This window comes from Acomys minous (assembly GCF_964271855.1).
Source record: "Acomys minous genome assembly, chromosome: 1".
NCBI classification, from domain to species: domain Eukaryota; kingdom Metazoa; phylum Chordata; class Mammalia; order Rodentia; family Muridae; genus Acomys; species Acomys minous.
In genome coordinates, this window is record NC_140483.1 from 151,363,454 (window position 1) to 151,379,754 (window position 16,301).

A 16,301-nucleotide genomic window follows, 5' to 3' on the forward strand; every position below is an offset into this window, starting at 1 on the left:
AATGCTATACAAGATGACCTTCTAGAGGTAAAATGGACTGCTATCTCCAACTTTCTTTGCACCTGTCTAAAGCAAGAGAATAAATGCTGGGCGGTGTCAACATCATTGTTTCCCTAAAAGTTTCATTAAGCCGGGCATGGTGGTACACACCTTTAATCCCAGCACTCGGGAGGCAGAGGCAGGTGGATCACTGTGAGTTCGAGGCCAGCCTGGTCTACAAAGCGAGCCTAGGACAGCTGAAGCTACACAGTGAAACCCTGTCTCGAAAAAACAAACAAAAAGTTTCATTAAAAAGTTGGCAAAGAAAAATCATTAGAGAAAGGACTATATTTGAGGCCAATCACATGAGAAAAAGTTTTATAGGCAAAACTAAAAACCAAGTCAAATAACACTATTATGGTAATTTATTTTATTTAGAGAGGTTTTTGCTCTCTAGCAAAAAATTATTTATTTATTCGATTTATCAAGAGATAATACTTAAAATAGGATAATCAAGAATTATCAAAATACTTACTTTAGTTCTGTGAAAAACAAGTTAATATGATTTACAGAATCTATCTGTTTTATGAAGGTTTCCACATTTTCCAGAAACACCTATCAAAAAGAAAGTATGTAAGCATTTCAGTTTGGATCTCATTTGCTCATGAGTACAGCTAGAGGACAGTCAGACATATACATAGGTAAGTACCTTAGGATTATGGTCATGAATCAGATTGAGGTTAATTCTCAGTTTTCTCATGCATTCAAATGCTTCTTTAAACATAAGTCTGCAAGGACAGAAAAGAAAATGGATAAAAAGCATAAGTTCTCTGTAATGAAAGATTTTCATTACAATACAAACTGGTATAATCAGATTGCAGCCCAAATAACAAACAAGTTCTGATTTTCACTCTGAAATTACAGAAAGAAAAAAACAAACAAACAAACAAACAGGTGACACATTCTTTTCCTTTTAAAATGTATAGTTTAGTGATTCCCGTAGCTTGGACTACAAGACCATACATGCGCACAGGTACAGTCACATACGGAATACTTACTTGTCCAGCCACTTCCGAATCTGAGCCAAGACCAGGGCCCGATGATGAACAACTTCCAAGTTTCCCCTTGGCATCTCAAAATAAATCAAAATCTCTAGTCAACTGGAAATAGTTTAAGCATCAGGATGCACAGTTCTACTCAACTCTTCCTGAACCACCACATGCTATAAAATCAACAGTTAGAATCCAGTTGTGCTCAATATTTATCTTGACTTTCACGCAAGTTTCCCTTTAAACCTTATTGGTCAGAGCTTGCATCAGTCAATGCTCCTTTGCATAAAGTCAACAGATAGCCAAGAAAGAAGGATTATAATAAATGGTTGTTAATACAAGAGGCTAAAATGCAGCCTGTATGTACTGTGGTGGTGACTGAGGGACAACACAAAGTCTCAAGACGCGAGCTTACCTGTAGTATAAGCTTTGTGTCCTGGGGAACAACTGTAACAATCCGAGAGCCCCTTTCCACTTTCCGCAGAATTTCTCCACTGGCCTCATTATTGCCGCACAGATTTGCCTGTAACGCTAAAAGTGCCATTGGCTGAGACTTGAGAATGACCACAGCAAGCCATGCTCCATTAAGCGCTGCTGAAGCTGCCCAGTATCTGAAACCCAGTTAACGGCAAGTTCCTTTGTTCTCTCATTCAACCTCAAGATCCCTGGCCCTTCCTGTAATCTCACTCCTGGGAAGGACCTCACTTTACAGAAGCCTCATGTAAACTCACATACATAGCTTTTTTTTTTTTTTAAAGTTCGCTCCAAAGTCCTTTGGGGCAACTCATACAGGCAACAGGCTGCAGACACTATACCAAGGAGGCTGCTATTTGCAGTCAATGCATACCAAGTCCCTGTGGGGAAAGGGACTTGGTCAGCTTAATTAGCTGCAAACATACATAGCGTCTTTTTTTTTAATACATAGCATCTTAAGCAGTTGGGAAACTGGAAACTGCGAATGGAGCAGTTTCTCTATTTCTTAGCATTGCCTTCATATTATGGCTGTACCAATGGCAGAAGAGTTCCTGTTTCCCAGTCAGCAGCAAAGAAAATAAACTGGCCTTTTAGATTAAGAAACACACTGGGAAGAGGGTGATGTAATACAAGAAAAATCAGTGCTAGTACCCTACAAACCACAAGATGGCATCCAGAAGCACAATAGTGGTTGAGCAGTCAGAATCTCTACAAAAAGGTTAGAACACATAACCAGTAGAGAATTGATGTGGTAACTCTAAGTATTAGGCAAGCTGTATAATAAAATTCCATGAAGAATATTTTAGAATGTGCTACTTAAACGTTTCCTTTGTGGGTTCTCTGGTAATTGAGACAGAATGATTTAGCAAAGAAATTATGTTGAGGGAGACTGGAGAGGTGGCTCAAGGGATGCGAGTGTGCACTGCTCTTCTAGAAGTCCCAAGTTTAGTTCCCAATACTCACATTGGGAACTCTCAGCTGCCTGTATTTCCAGCTTCCAGAACATCCACTACCTTCCTCCAAGGATGCCTGCACCCACATGCGCATACCCACCATAGATGCAGGTACACCCATGTGCACATACACCCACACAGGGTTAAAAAGAATGCCATATTAAAGAAAAAAGCTAATAAATGAGCCTAGGACTCTGCAGTAAACAGCCAAAGTAGGTGAAGAATTTAAAAATCATCAACACTTCAAGACACTAGAAAAGGGGATAGCTCCATTTTGTATAGGAAAGCTTACTTTTAAGTGAAGCATCCGTTAGGGAAAAACACTGGCAGGTATGGGAGTGAGTTGTCAGCAGTAAAAACTCATCACATGTTGCAAAGGATGTGATATTTGATGCAACCTGCAACAGGCAAAAGAGGCCCAGGGGAAGTTAGCTAGCTATTGTACTTGGAAGCAACACTGTGGACTGATCTACACAAGCCCGGCCTACATACCTCAGTGTCATTGATGAAAAAGCGACACCTGTCAGTCAGACCAAAGACACATTCCTGCAAAGAAACAAAACTTAAACTATAAGCAACTCAATTCACAAGCTCTTAAACCTACAGTCTTTACCGTGCAGTTGTGTCACCCTGTGATTCCCTAAGCTTCGGTCATTAGGACTTCCCGCAGACAGCTTAGTGAAGGCGGGTGCCATGCACAATGGATACACCACTGCCCAACCACAAGCCACTCGAGCTACTTCGCTCCTCTTCAATTGATTTCATTCCCTTCTCTGATTCACCCTAAAAGTCTCTGTTGAGCTTTCATTCTATACCCATTCCTCCCCAACCTACTCCTCTGGCAACAAGAATCACATATCGGACATGAAGAAAACATCTCAATAACTTTATTTTGGGGGGACGGTAGTAAGAGGGTTTTCTTTTAATTATTTAACAGATTAAAAAGTAGTGCTTATATCTCTTGAGTCCCATCATTTCTGTTCACCTAGGGTTTTTTCTGTTCACACCCACCATTTCTGTTCGCCTAGGCCTAATGAGTCTTGCTGAGCAGTGTTATACTCCTGGTCAGGAAAATGGTCATCCCTGCAGCTCTGTGCCACCTCAAGTGGGAAAGACAGCAGAGCTCACAGCTCAAGGTAAGGAACCTGAGCCAGGATGTACACTATGAGACAGCTATGGCCTGCAGCATCTGCCATGTGCTGCCCCAGGCCTACTCTGTCCATCTTTCTAAACTCAGGGTGCTTCTAGTACCTCCTCCCTCCCTCCCTCCCTCCCTCCCTCCCTCCCTCCTTCTTTCCTTCCTAGGAACATCTTTCCTCTCCATGTCTTAGCACACGCACCACTGCCTCTGAGTCTTTCTTTCTTGGACAATTATCATCATAATTATGATCCTCTAGCTAGCCCCAGACACCTCACTGTTTGCTACTGTCATACATTGCTCCTTGCCTTCACTCTCCTATCAGAAAAATGATTCTATCTATACTAAAAGAAGGTGTGGTCGTTTGAATGATTATGGCTCTTATAGGCTCTTCTATTTGAATGCTGGTTCCCAGTTGGTGGAACTATTTGGGAAGGATTAGGAAGAGTGGTCTCGTTTGAGGTGTGCCACTGGAGTGGAGTTGTATAGTTCCCAAAGCCCAGGCCATCCCAAGTTAGTACTTTCTCTGCCTTTTGGTTGCCGTCTTCTCAACATGTAAGCTCTCAGCTACTCCCCAGCACCAGGCCTGCCGCCTACAGCCATACCTCTACCATGATGGTCATGGATTCTATTACCCTCTGGAATTGTGAGCTTCCAAATTAAATGCTTTCTTTTCTAAGTTTCCTTGGCCATGGTGTCTTATCCCAGCAATTGAAAAGTAACTAAGATAGAAGTTGTTTTGCTGTGTGATTATCATATCCAACAACTCATCATAAATATAAACATTCTAGTAATTTATAAATGACAATCTGTCAAATTTTATTCTTCAGATTGTATACTTTCATCAGAAGGTATTTAGTAAACTTTTGAATATTTTATAAATGAGAAATGAAAATTTCTAATTACATGTATTATCTCCCTTACTTCTCTCTTGGACTCTGAAAGACTGATTTTCCCCTTTTCTGGATGAAGAAGGTGAGGGCCAAGAGAAAAGATAACTTCCTGTTACTACTGGGATTTCCTGGAGACCCAGGTCCACACTTTTCTACCTGACGCCCTCGGTCACTAACTATTCTCCAAGGTGAATTTTCCCGCCCTGTGTTTACTTACCGCTCCTCCAATCATGGCCACTTCCATCTGTGTGCAAGGATGAGGAAATCGAACAGGAAATCCTTCCGTGTTCTTCCACGGCTCCACAGCCAGAGAAGGTGATTCTGTTGTAAGATTGGCAAATTTAGTTTACAAATAGTTCATCAGCTCTTTTTTGTGAGGCATTAAAAAAACAAAATAAACAACAACATCCCCAGCTCACCCTCCCAAAAAGAAATCAACACCAATACATGCCGAAACACTTAGCATACAATTTGGATTTCTCTACATTCATTAGGATACTCCAAACTGTCAATACTACTTTGCCCTCAGCAACCCAGGGCAGCCAGAAGGCTTAGCCATTGGGTTGGGGCGTTAACTCACTAATACAGTGCTCTCCTGGTGCATGACACCCTGGGCTCAACCTTGGCACGACAAACAAGCAAAAAACAACTGACAATCAAGTGAAGTAACCCAGATTCAAAATACAGGCACTGCACGTTTTCTCTTATGCACAGATCCTAGACTTTAATTTCTATATGTGTATGGAATGTGAGTAGGGACCATGACACTAAGAATGAGATGAGAGGAAGTCCTGGAAGAGTGTATTAAAAAAAAAAAAAAAAAAGAGTACAAGTGACATGCAAACAGAAGGTAGTTAGGGGACCAGTAGGAGGACAGAAGAGTGGGAGAGATGTGAGGAAGGAGGATCAACGAAACAATGTATGCAAATGCCACAATAAAAATGCTTTGTATGTGAAAATGACAACAATAGTAACAATAACAACTAAAAAATGTAAATAAACAATTCTCAAGAATCTAGTGCTGACAAGATATTTACAAGTACATAGTCTCAAGAATTACCTTTCTTAGAATTCTGATACTCACCCCAAAGGTACTTGAACACCTGGCCATCAGCCAGCTGTACCGCCGATGACTTGGTCTTAGAACAGCAACATAAATCAATGATGACTCCATCCACTGTCACAGAAGAACTAAAGCAAAGACAAAACAAAACAAAACAACCAGAGAAGTTAAGTGTTAAGAGATAACGTTTCTTAAAAATGGAGGCATTTTATGAATTTTAACATAGCCAAAGCTAATGACTACCCTTTGAGGATACACTGCCTATGTCAATGCAATACACTTACACTTTACACACAAAGCAGAAGCTTCACAGATACAGATGGACAAGTAAAGTTTCTGCTCCTCCTCAGCCCTGCCCTGTGTTCATACACACAATGTGTAACTTCACTGCCAACTTAACATACTGAACACATGGATGAGCCATGATACCTGACACTCAGCCGTCCTTGCTCCTCATCCACCTCAGAGGAGGCCACAGTCAAGCGGTGAATAACAGACTGTGGGCTGGAGTGACTGTAGCTTACAGCCAGGAAGACGTCTTCTTCGATCCACGCGAGAAGGCCCAGCTGTAGCGGGTTCACTTCCTCATCTTCCTCACTGTTTCCCAACTGAATTCTGTTTCAAATGTTAAAGAACATCAAAGGTAAGAGTAAAGCTTCAAATCACAGAACTTGTAAGGCCCTTCCTTATAATAAGAATACAGTCAAGTCTTCATTATTTGCAGAAACAAAGCCTGAACTCCAGCCCTGAACAAAACATCTGTGACAACCACTACTCCTAACTCCCGAAGACTCAAGGACAGTGGATGAGGAGACGAAGAGAACCAAGCTGGAGGGTGAGAAAGAATGCTGTAGATTCTGTCTTCTGGACATGACATGGCTGTTGCACTCATAAATTCAGAGAAGCAGCATGGACGTGCACAAGTAAGTCAAACTTCCAGCACAGATGCCGTAGACGATCTATGCCCAACCTTTCTATGGAGCCACTGGCAGTTGACCAGGGCTGCACCAGGGAGAGTTACTCTCCTTTGAGGATGCACCACTAGGTAGGAATTCCACATCCCAGTGAATGGTGCTATATTCACGCACATACGGCATGGAATGGCAAGTCAAGAAATGGAGGAGAGAGATGAGACTGGGTTCATGAATGAAAGCATCAAAATAAAGGGAAAAAGCATACTAACACCAAATGCCAACCCTCCAAAATAATGTGTGTCTGACTGAAAGAATACTTGATTTATTTTAAATCAACTTTCTCATATTCTAAGATCCTGAGATTTGAAGAGTATCTTTCTGAAACTATGTAAGAAAACTCCCCACTCTTGTGCCTAAGCTAATGAATTACAGGCCCCTCCCAAGACACCAATAACCCATACTCAAACCTCAGCAGACAGCAACCTCAGAAGGCAGGGCCCTTTCCTAAGCACCTCACATGAAAATGACTAATAAGCAAGGGATGGCCTCCTTGCTTCTCATACTTTCCTGATCTGGGCATCATTTTGTCACCTCACAAGAACTCCTGTTCTGTGGGTTCAGTGGCAAATAAGCAGTAGGCACATAAGCAGCTGGTCCATAGCACAATGTGCCTGCTTAGCCAGCTCTCCCTCAACACTGTCTCCACTGCACATGGCTTGGGCAGAATCCTCGCCAGAGGCAGCCCCAGCGCTCTCCCAATTCTTTCCCAATTCAAGCCAGTTCTTCCCTCAGGATCAAAATGAAGACTTGTGTCTTCATGACATCTTCTCTGAATTACTGGGATTTTTCTCCTCTTGGTTTTGCATATATCCTAATCCACAGCTGTGTAAACTATGGGCCACAGCATCACATGGGGTTATATTGCTGCACGGGAGGAGCACAAAAATAATCCATCAAACAAACAAATAGAGAAATAAGTGGTAAGATTATATGCATAGCAAAGAACTGGGGTGCCTATCTGTCCCGTGTGTTCAATGCAAGCTACGGGACAACCGCAGGTGACATTCTCAAGAAGACCACTCAGCTCCTTTGAGACATGGCCTCTTACTGGCTTCAATCTCACCAATTAGGATAGACCCTCCTGTCTTCCCGCCTTCCCAGCACAAGGATTACGTGCACATCCCAACAAGCCTGGCATTTTAAATGTAGTTTCTGGGAAACAAACTCAGGCCCTCATGCTTACAAGCCAAACACTTTGCTGGCTGAGTTATCTCCCCAGTTCCAAGGAATTGTTTTAAAATAAGTTATAATTATAAATAAATCTTTGATTTGTACACTATTTTATCATCTATATACTTAGTCACATAAAACTTACTTAGTAGAATAGGGTCATGAACTGAAGACAGAGCCCTATTCTAAACTGCCTCACTCTTGATCTGAACTATATCTGTGTCTAGTAATTTCAAACTGTGTGTTAAGATTTGGATCTAAAATACTCCTCCCACATCTTGCATACCTCTGTACCAGCGCAAGAGTGGAACGGTAAGAAGGTGGAGGCTTTAGTTCACTAGAAAAATGCCCTCACCTCAAAGAGGTGATGAAGCCTAGTTCTTTACCCACAGGGCCATGAGGGGAGTGGAGCTCTTTATCATGAGCTACAATCACGAAGCCCTGTGACATAGCGATGGAGGCAACAAGCTAGCAAAGCCTCAAAAACTGGGAGCCAGAACAAACTTTCCTTAAGCTGATAGACCTAAGGAATTTACTGCAATTATTGGAAAACTGTCTACAGTAGTATAAAATGAAAAAATATAAGCACTCTAAAAACTTAATGAGCATTCTATATGCAGGAACCGAAGCACAAACTTGCTTGAAAAGTTTGTATTTATTAAATATGTGACACATAGCTAAGAAACTCTTTCAGCATTCTGTTACCTGTGCTTATTTCTAGTCACTGTGTACCAGGCATCCCTAGTAACTAAGAACAGGAACACAACAAACTGAACAGAATCAATCTCTGGGTTCTGCATTTAAAGGAGCATGATCCTGGTCAAGCTGTTCCCTATCCTCTAACTCTGTCCTCTTATTTCGTGGTTCTGTGAAACTAGTACTTATGATTGGCTTCCACGCCTCTGCAAATGCCTCCATGGGCACTAAATACACCCAACCATTTGTACCTGCTGCTGCAAAGGGAAAGTGCACTTGGGTTTCAACCTGAGAGTCCAAAATTACAACACCCAGAAATACTGTAATTTGGAATGAGACCGAGATAAAAACTGAATTGAGTCATCCACATACTATCAACATGTATGTTCCCATTGACGTAGGAGAATGCAACTGTGCCTTAGTGTCTTCGCTTCCATCTTCCCGTGGGAGTCTCCCTAGAGAACAAGGCTGCTGAGCGAATGAGGTCTGGGACGGGATATGAGCCTATCTTCCTAGTCACTGGAAAATAGGGTACACTTTAACTGAGTGAGCGCCTCCTTCTGCAGGATCAGCTGGTGAGCCCACTTCACATTCCCCAGAATAAAGGCTGGATGAATCCAGAACAAAATGCTACCTGGTTCTATTCCCAGAGACTGAAATTATTTAGGAACATACGTGTATCTCTTTTCCAGATGAGGTGTTTTAAGAGGAACTTTAAATCCAGTTCCACCCACGGCTCCCAGTTTCACTGTGGGATCCATGTTTGGCTCATCACCTAGAAAACAAAAATGGAAATATTATCATTGTGGGCTGGAGAGAGGCTCAGAGATTAAGAGCACTGACTGCTCTTCCAGAGGTCCTGAGTTCAACTCCCAGCAACCACATGATGGCTCAAAGCCATCTATAATGTGATATGACGCCCTCTTCTGGCCTGCAGGTGTACATGCAGGCACAACACTGCATATATATAATAAATTAATAGATCTTTAAAAAAAAAAAGAAATATTATCATTGCAAGATATTTCTCCTAATGCCAAGAACGTAGTGTCTTACAACTAGTGGGTTCTAGAAGACAAATGAAGTAATCTACAAAATCATGACATTTCAACGTCATTCTTGAATCTCCACATCTTTCAGGCTTCCTATTAACACCATGTCAGCCACAGTTTTGCCTAGTAAAGACAACACTTCAGCAGGGCCAGAGGGACGGACTGTCTTCCCACACTATCAGGTACTCTCCGCTGTCCCCAGCCATCTCTCAGCAGCCGCCCATCCTCCACAGCTCTTAGTATCCATAAGACAGCTTTGCAGGGTGGTGGTGGCACACACCTTTACTCCCAGCACTTGGGGGGCAAGACAAGGTGGATCACTGTGAGTTCAAGGCCAGCCTGGTCTGCACAGTGAGTTCCAGGACAGCCTGGGCTACATGAAAAACCTTGTCTTGAAAAACAATACAATACAACACAACAAAAAAAGAGAGTCTCTTTCCGCTGTTAATCTAGTTCATCAACATAACAGTTAGCACAATCTTCTGAAATAGCCAGAACACTCTACTGTCCCAAGCTCTCTAACAACTCCTAGCTCATTCCTGAAAGAGCTGCTCTGTCATCCCTATGCACCACCCACCTCTCTCCTCTCATTTGTCTTCCTGTGGTCACTGACCATCTAGCAGTTTCCTAAACACAACAAGAGGACTACTAGGAATGTTCTTCCCTCTCTGAGTCTCAGCAGGACTCTGCTCAGACACTCCTTCACAGAGAAGCCTTCCTTGTGACACCTTCCCCACAGTCCAGCATCCTCAGTCTTCCTGTGTCATCCTATGCCTAACTTTGCTGCAGAGCACTTGCCAGATGACAGACTATACGCCTTGACAACGAATATGTGAGTATGACTTATTGAAAAGCCAGGCTCACATGTTTAAGAAGGACTACAGCAGCACTGTACACTGGAACTGAAATCAGAGGAGCTGGTGATCTGTCCACAGAGAGTTCCTGTGAAAAGCAGGCTATGTTTAAGAAAGGCTGACTGAAAGCAGGAGCTACCGTGAATTAAATAGCTCTGTCAGCAGCTCAGAGGGCTAGTACTCACTAAAACTCCAACAGGCATTTGAAACAAAGCTACGACTGTCAAACAAACGTGTACAAATAGCACCAAAAGTTAAGTGTCCCAATGCATGGGAATGCACTTCCCACTTGTGGCCACATGTACCCACCTCTATAAAGCAGAAAAAGGCTCTGAGCACTACTAGAAGAGTCCTAAGATTGTGTGCTACTGTGCGCAAAGTAAGAAAAAAAGCAGGGAAATCTGAGAAACAGGAAGATTCTGGATTATTTCAAGAATTGAATGCTATTTTTAGGTAATTCTTTAGGATCATTAAGGCACAGAGAAATGTATGTATGAACCAAACAGGCTTTTGAAAAGAAGAAAATGTAAGCCAATTAAATACCATGACGATGAAATAATTTAGACTTTTGAATTTGAGAAACATTGGCGCTGAGATGACATCACACTGTGATGTGCTTCTGTTCAGGAACAGGAACTGACTGAGCTCCTCGATCACAGTGTTTCCACTTACCACACTTGTAGACAGAAATCTGGTTACTAGCATCAAGGACAGCAATGTCATTTCCAAGGTGAGCAGAGAACATGACTTGATTCACTGGATGTGGGATCACCAGCCGGTAGGTACTCATGGGTGGTGGAATCACAGTCTGCCGGAAGACTGTTATCAACACTCTTTCTGCACATTAAAAAAGGAGGATTAGCCATGCAGGTGTTCAGCGAGTAAATGCAGACATCAAACATCAATAAGCACCTAAATGGTAACAGCATACAGTGGCTCTCCGCAGTAACGGCTGGTGTTTTCTCATTAATAAACATAAAACCAGCACAGGTATGAGGGGCTCTGTCTGCACCTGGCTAATGTGGCCCCTAGACATACACTGTACTTGGAAGACTCAGGTGCCAAGGATCAGGCCAAAAAGGCAACAAGTCCAAGTTCTGGCTTGAACCCTAGGTCTATAATAGAAAAGAGACTAAACTAGGGTAATCCAAAACCCTAAGGGCTGCAGCTGGGAGGCTGAGGCAGGAGGGCTGCCATGGGTTCAAGGAGCCTGTTCTGCACAGAGAGTACCAGGGACATACACCAAGACTCCATTTAAAAAGGGCCCCTCCCCATGAAAAAGCACTTTTCTATGTATGACTAAGTTCTCTGTACAGAACATGATTATAGAAATCAGTATTAAAAGCACTACAAAGAACATTTAGTGCCAATAGCACCTATCTGCTCTCAGCAAACTGCCTATGGCAATTTCATTCTGCAACCCAACTCTCCACCATGAATGCCTACACCTAATTAAAAGCACCTATCTTCCTCACAGGAAATAAATGTCTAGGATTTGACTGAGCATCCTGGAAAAAGATATTTTACAGTGCTTAAAACAGCAAAAAACAAAAACAAAGCCACACAGTGGAATGCACAGTCAATACAAGGCTAACAGAACCCACTATTATGTTATGGTTCCATTGTTCTATGCAAAAGGAGAAAATTGTCAGCCTTCAACTTCAAAGGCCAGATGAGTCAACGTACAAAGCTGTAACTTTGGTTCAATAGGGAAGTGGGGCCGTGTAAAACTAGGGTTTTCAGTAGAGTACATAGTCTACTTACTGACACTCGCAATTGATGGAGGATGGTGTAGTGCTTTTGTATTTGATTCTTAATTAATTTGGTCCCCAAGGTCTGCTTGCTGCTTTGACAAACACATTCTCACGTATCCCAAGTATTGCTGGTAACCTTGCCTAAGAAATTTTTCCTGATTGGCTGATTAAAATGCCTAAACCTGAGCAGGGCAGAATGGGGCGGGTGTGGCCCAAGTTCAAGGGCTTTGGGAAAGAGAAGGAGCTTAGGAAGGAGAAGCAGACAGGTGTGGAAGGAAAAAACAAAACTGCCACGATGGGTTAGGTGGAGAGAGCTCATAGCTGGATCAGCGTAGATAGAGGAAAGCAGCCAAAAATAAATATGTATTTTGGGATTATGGACAGGAGGTAGCAGATGTTATAGGATGGAGGCTGGGAATGGAAGGTAGTACAGGAGTTAAAACTGCCCTGCACCAGGTGAACCAAGGCTCTTCTAAAATACAGTCGGTGTCTGTGCTTTTTACCGATTGATAGTGGGTTAGAAAATACCACTGCAATAACTGTAAGCCTAATAATAAACATTTACTAGGGCATACTTTTAAATTAACAACACGCAATCAGACATCAAACCAACCAACCAATCAAAATGAAGATTTCCCCACAGTTCTGGCTAAACTAAACCAGTATATCTGGGTCAGGACCTGAATGTTCATGGATGCACTCCCAGCAACTTACTTCCATCAATAACAGCCACATTTGCCAAGTCACTGGCACTATTTCCAGAGTTCCGATCGGTGGTCCAGTGCCAGTCACAGCATAGATAACGCCAGCCCTGACAAAGAACATGCAGCCGGCACGGAGTCACTGGGTCCCACAGCAGAGACACGATCCGGTTCTTCCCACTGGTGCTGAAGGGCAGGCTCTGTTTGAGATACCAATGATAGTTCCCCACGGTCCAGAGCTGGACTGTGTGTGGAAGGAAAGGAAGGCCGTCAGACTAGGGACCGAGCTGCAAGCCATTTGCAAGAGGGGCATGGGGTGATTTTGTATTTTTCTAAGAATTGTCCTTCCTGTTTGGTCTCTCTAAAATAATAATTATATAGTAGTCAATGTCAAAAGATGTAAATTTCTCATGAAGATGAAATGTCACACATCAATAAGGTCAGAAAATGTTTACTTTCATCTCTACCTTCATTTCTGTGCTTATGAAGCTAAGACAGTATTTCAGCACATTTTTTTCCATGCAATGTTGAGAAGAAGATAACCAGACTAAAACGTACAGTGTACACAGGAGGGATACAGTCTGGGAAATGTGACATCCACAGGTATCATCTCGCATAAGCGTTGCAGAGTATCCTCACACAGAATAAAACAGCTAAAATGGCCCTGAGGATAGAGTCCAGTGAGACCAGGGCCTAACACGTGGTCTGCTGTAGACTAAGTCCTTACGTGGCACACAACTGCACCACGGCAGTTCAGCCTGGCTCTAGACCAGCATCACTATGGTAACCTGGGTTTAAGATGCCTGTTTTTATTGCTGGTGCTTTGCATGCAATTTTGTCCCAGGCTACCCAATATTAACCAACATTCACCTGCCTGATGATTAACATGCACATTCAATCATTGGAAAATGTAATAAAATGACCAAGTATGCCCAAGCTGGCTTATATAAATTATAAATACATGTATAAAGACTAAGATCTTACTACATGAAAAAATTTAACTCCCCCACTAATTCTTTTTTAAACTTTATTTTAAGATTTATTTATTTATTTGTTTATTTATTTATTAGGTATAGTGTTTTGCCTGCATGTACACCTGCACTCCAGAAGAGGGCACCAGATCCCATAGATAGTTGTGAGGCACCATGTGGTTGCTGGGAATTGAACTCAGGACCCTTGGAAGAGTAGACAGTACTCTTAACCTCTGAGCCATCTCTCTACACACCCGCCCGCCCCCTGACTGCTACACACATTAATTCTTAACCTAGTGATCTGTTGTAGTGCACTGTGTGATGGTGTGTCTCTGTATATTTAACTGTTAATTTTATACAGCAGAGAGCTATGGCCCAAATCACCAGTCTCATATTTTGTAAGTATCTGTTCCCGCCTCACAAGCCTCAGGCAATCTAGTATTGTGTCTGATCAGCTTTAATAAAGAAGCTACTGGCCAATAGCTGGGCAGAAAGGAGAAGGTGAAACTTCCAAGCTGGTAGAAAAGGGTGTGGGTGGGGTGGGGGGAGTGGTGGTGAATAGAGGTGAACAGGAACAGAAAGGTACCACATGGCAGGAAGTAGTTCCAGGATTAGCTGGGATAAGGTTAGAGTAGCTGAGAATTTCCCCAGTTAAAATGCCTAAGCTTTAAAATGTTAATAAGCTTGTGTCACTATTTATATTACTGGCTGGTATGAAAAGGTCCCACTATAGTGACCACAGGGAGTAACGCCTAGCTCTCTAATCACCGCACTGCAGTATGCCTATATAGCCATGCTCTAGCAGGCTGGACTGCAGGTTCATGCAAAGGAAGGCAGATACTGTGAGGACTCTTGTACACTCTTTTATCCTGTGTCTGTCAGTGTCATCACTTTACGTATGTGAATCACGTAATATGCAATCTTGAGTGGCTGCATATTAAAACCACTTGGAAATTGGGTCTGTTTGGTTCTGTAATCTTCATATAACCCTGATTAAATCTTGAACACCACCAAAAATAAATTGTTAATATCAATATATATATTTTATCCTAAAATAATGAGTAAAATTCTGAGATGAAGCCTGCATTTCATTATTTTTACTAAAGGTCTAGCCAGGGCTAAGAACTATTAGAATGAACGAATTGCTCAAGTACTGAAAGACACTTAAGAAAATAGGCAAGCAAAAAGATTTATGAACAAACACATTCACTTCACTGCTTCTGTGAGATATAAATGTCTAACAGTTAATTAACCTGCACAAAAGAAAATTGTACAGCAATCTAAATAGATGTGCATATGAAATAGAAACTTGCTTATGATACAGTGTCAAAGCAAGTTATAAAACAGCATGGATCAACGGGAGGAGGTATGAAGAGAAGAAAAAGAAGGGAGAAATTTTATAACTAAAATACCATCTCAAAACAAATAACAACAACAACAACAACCAGTGTTTATCAGCCAGACCTACCTACCCTCCCTCTCTCTCTCCTCTCTCTCCTCCCTCTCTCTCCTCCCTCCCTCCCTCCCTCCCTCCTTCCCTCCCTCTCTCTCTCTCTCTCTCTCTCTGGTTTTTCGAGGCAGAGTTTCTCTGTGTAGCCTTGACTGTCCTGGGCTCACTTTGTAGACCAAGCTGGCCTCAAACTCAGAGATCCACCTACCTCTGCCTCCCAAGTGCTGGGATTAAAGGTGGTGCGCCACCACCACCCATCAGCCAGACCTTTCAATTCCAGCACTTGGGAGGCAGAGAGAGGCAGATCTCAGTGAGTTTGAGACCAGCCAGGTCTATATAATGAGATCCATCTTAAAAGAAAGAAAAAAGAAGGAAACAGGAAACCCTGTGAAACAGGGTTGGAGGTTGGTTCAGTGATAGAGGCCTTGCCTAGCACTGGGGGGTAAAAGTAAAGAAAAAAAGAAACAGACATAATCTTAAATCTACTTAAAAATATATACCACACATCATAAAAGCCATAAAAATCCTTCTCATGTGCACCCTAAACCCCCTCACTGGTGACTGTGGTCAGGGTGTGTATTTGTCTCATAAATGCTGCTAAAAGGCCTTAAAGTGATTACCCCATGGTGCATGAAAAGAAAAGCCGTAAAGACAAAACCAGGGTTCCCAAGAGAGAAGAATTCTCAATACTCTAACACAGAAATTCTGCCTGAATCGGCCATAGTAATTTGAAACATGCCACTCCCACACACATGAGCCAATTCCTTGACACAGAGCCAGACACACCCTCCTCTATATCCTACTGTTTCTGCCTCTCTAGAGAACTCTGAATAATTCATGACTGAAACCCACTGAGATCCAAAAGTAACCCTCCCCATCAGTATCTCCCTACTTCAGCTGCACTGACTTCACCAAAGGTCAAAGAAGGAAGGAGAAAAGAAACCACACAAGGGGCTGGAGAGATGGCTCAGAGGTTAAGAGCACTGGCTGTCTGATCTTCCAAAGGTCCTGAGTTCAATTCCCAGCAACCACATGGTGGCTCACAACCATCTCTAATGAGATTTGGTGTCCTCTTCCGGCCGGCAGGCACACATGCAGACAGAATACTGGTAGATGAATGAATGAATGAATAT

The 16,301-nt window shown here is 42.5% G+C and overlaps 1 protein-coding gene across 1 annotated transcript in view; it reads right to left on the reverse strand.

Annotated features, from left to right (window-relative positions):
- The window catches only part of ELP1 (elongator acetyltransferase complex subunit 1), a 53,405-nt gene that overhangs the window by 22,475 nt on the left and 14,629 nt on the right, over nt 1-16,301 (reverse strand). The window contains exons 11-22 of the mRNA XM_084775919.1: nt 12,761-12,991; nt 10,965-11,129; nt 9,065-9,164; nt 5,979-6,164; nt 5,571-5,677; nt 4,704-4,807; nt 2,948-3,001; nt 2,748-2,853; nt 1,444-1,559; nt 1,038-1,111; nt 689-767; nt 515-594 (exon numbers count right to left, since the gene is read on the reverse strand). Of these exons, the coding sequence (XP_084632045.1) occupies nt 515-594; nt 689-767; nt 1,038-1,111; nt 1,444-1,559; nt 2,748-2,853; nt 2,948-3,001; nt 4,704-4,807; nt 5,571-5,677; nt 5,979-6,164; nt 9,065-9,164; nt 10,965-11,129; nt 12,761-12,991 (1,402 nt within the window). The remainder of the gene's footprint in view (nt 1-514; nt 595-688; nt 768-1,037; nt 1,112-1,443; nt 1,560-2,747; nt 2,854-2,947; nt 3,002-4,703; nt 4,808-5,570; nt 5,678-5,978; nt 6,165-9,064; nt 9,165-10,964; nt 11,130-12,760; nt 12,992-16,301) is intronic.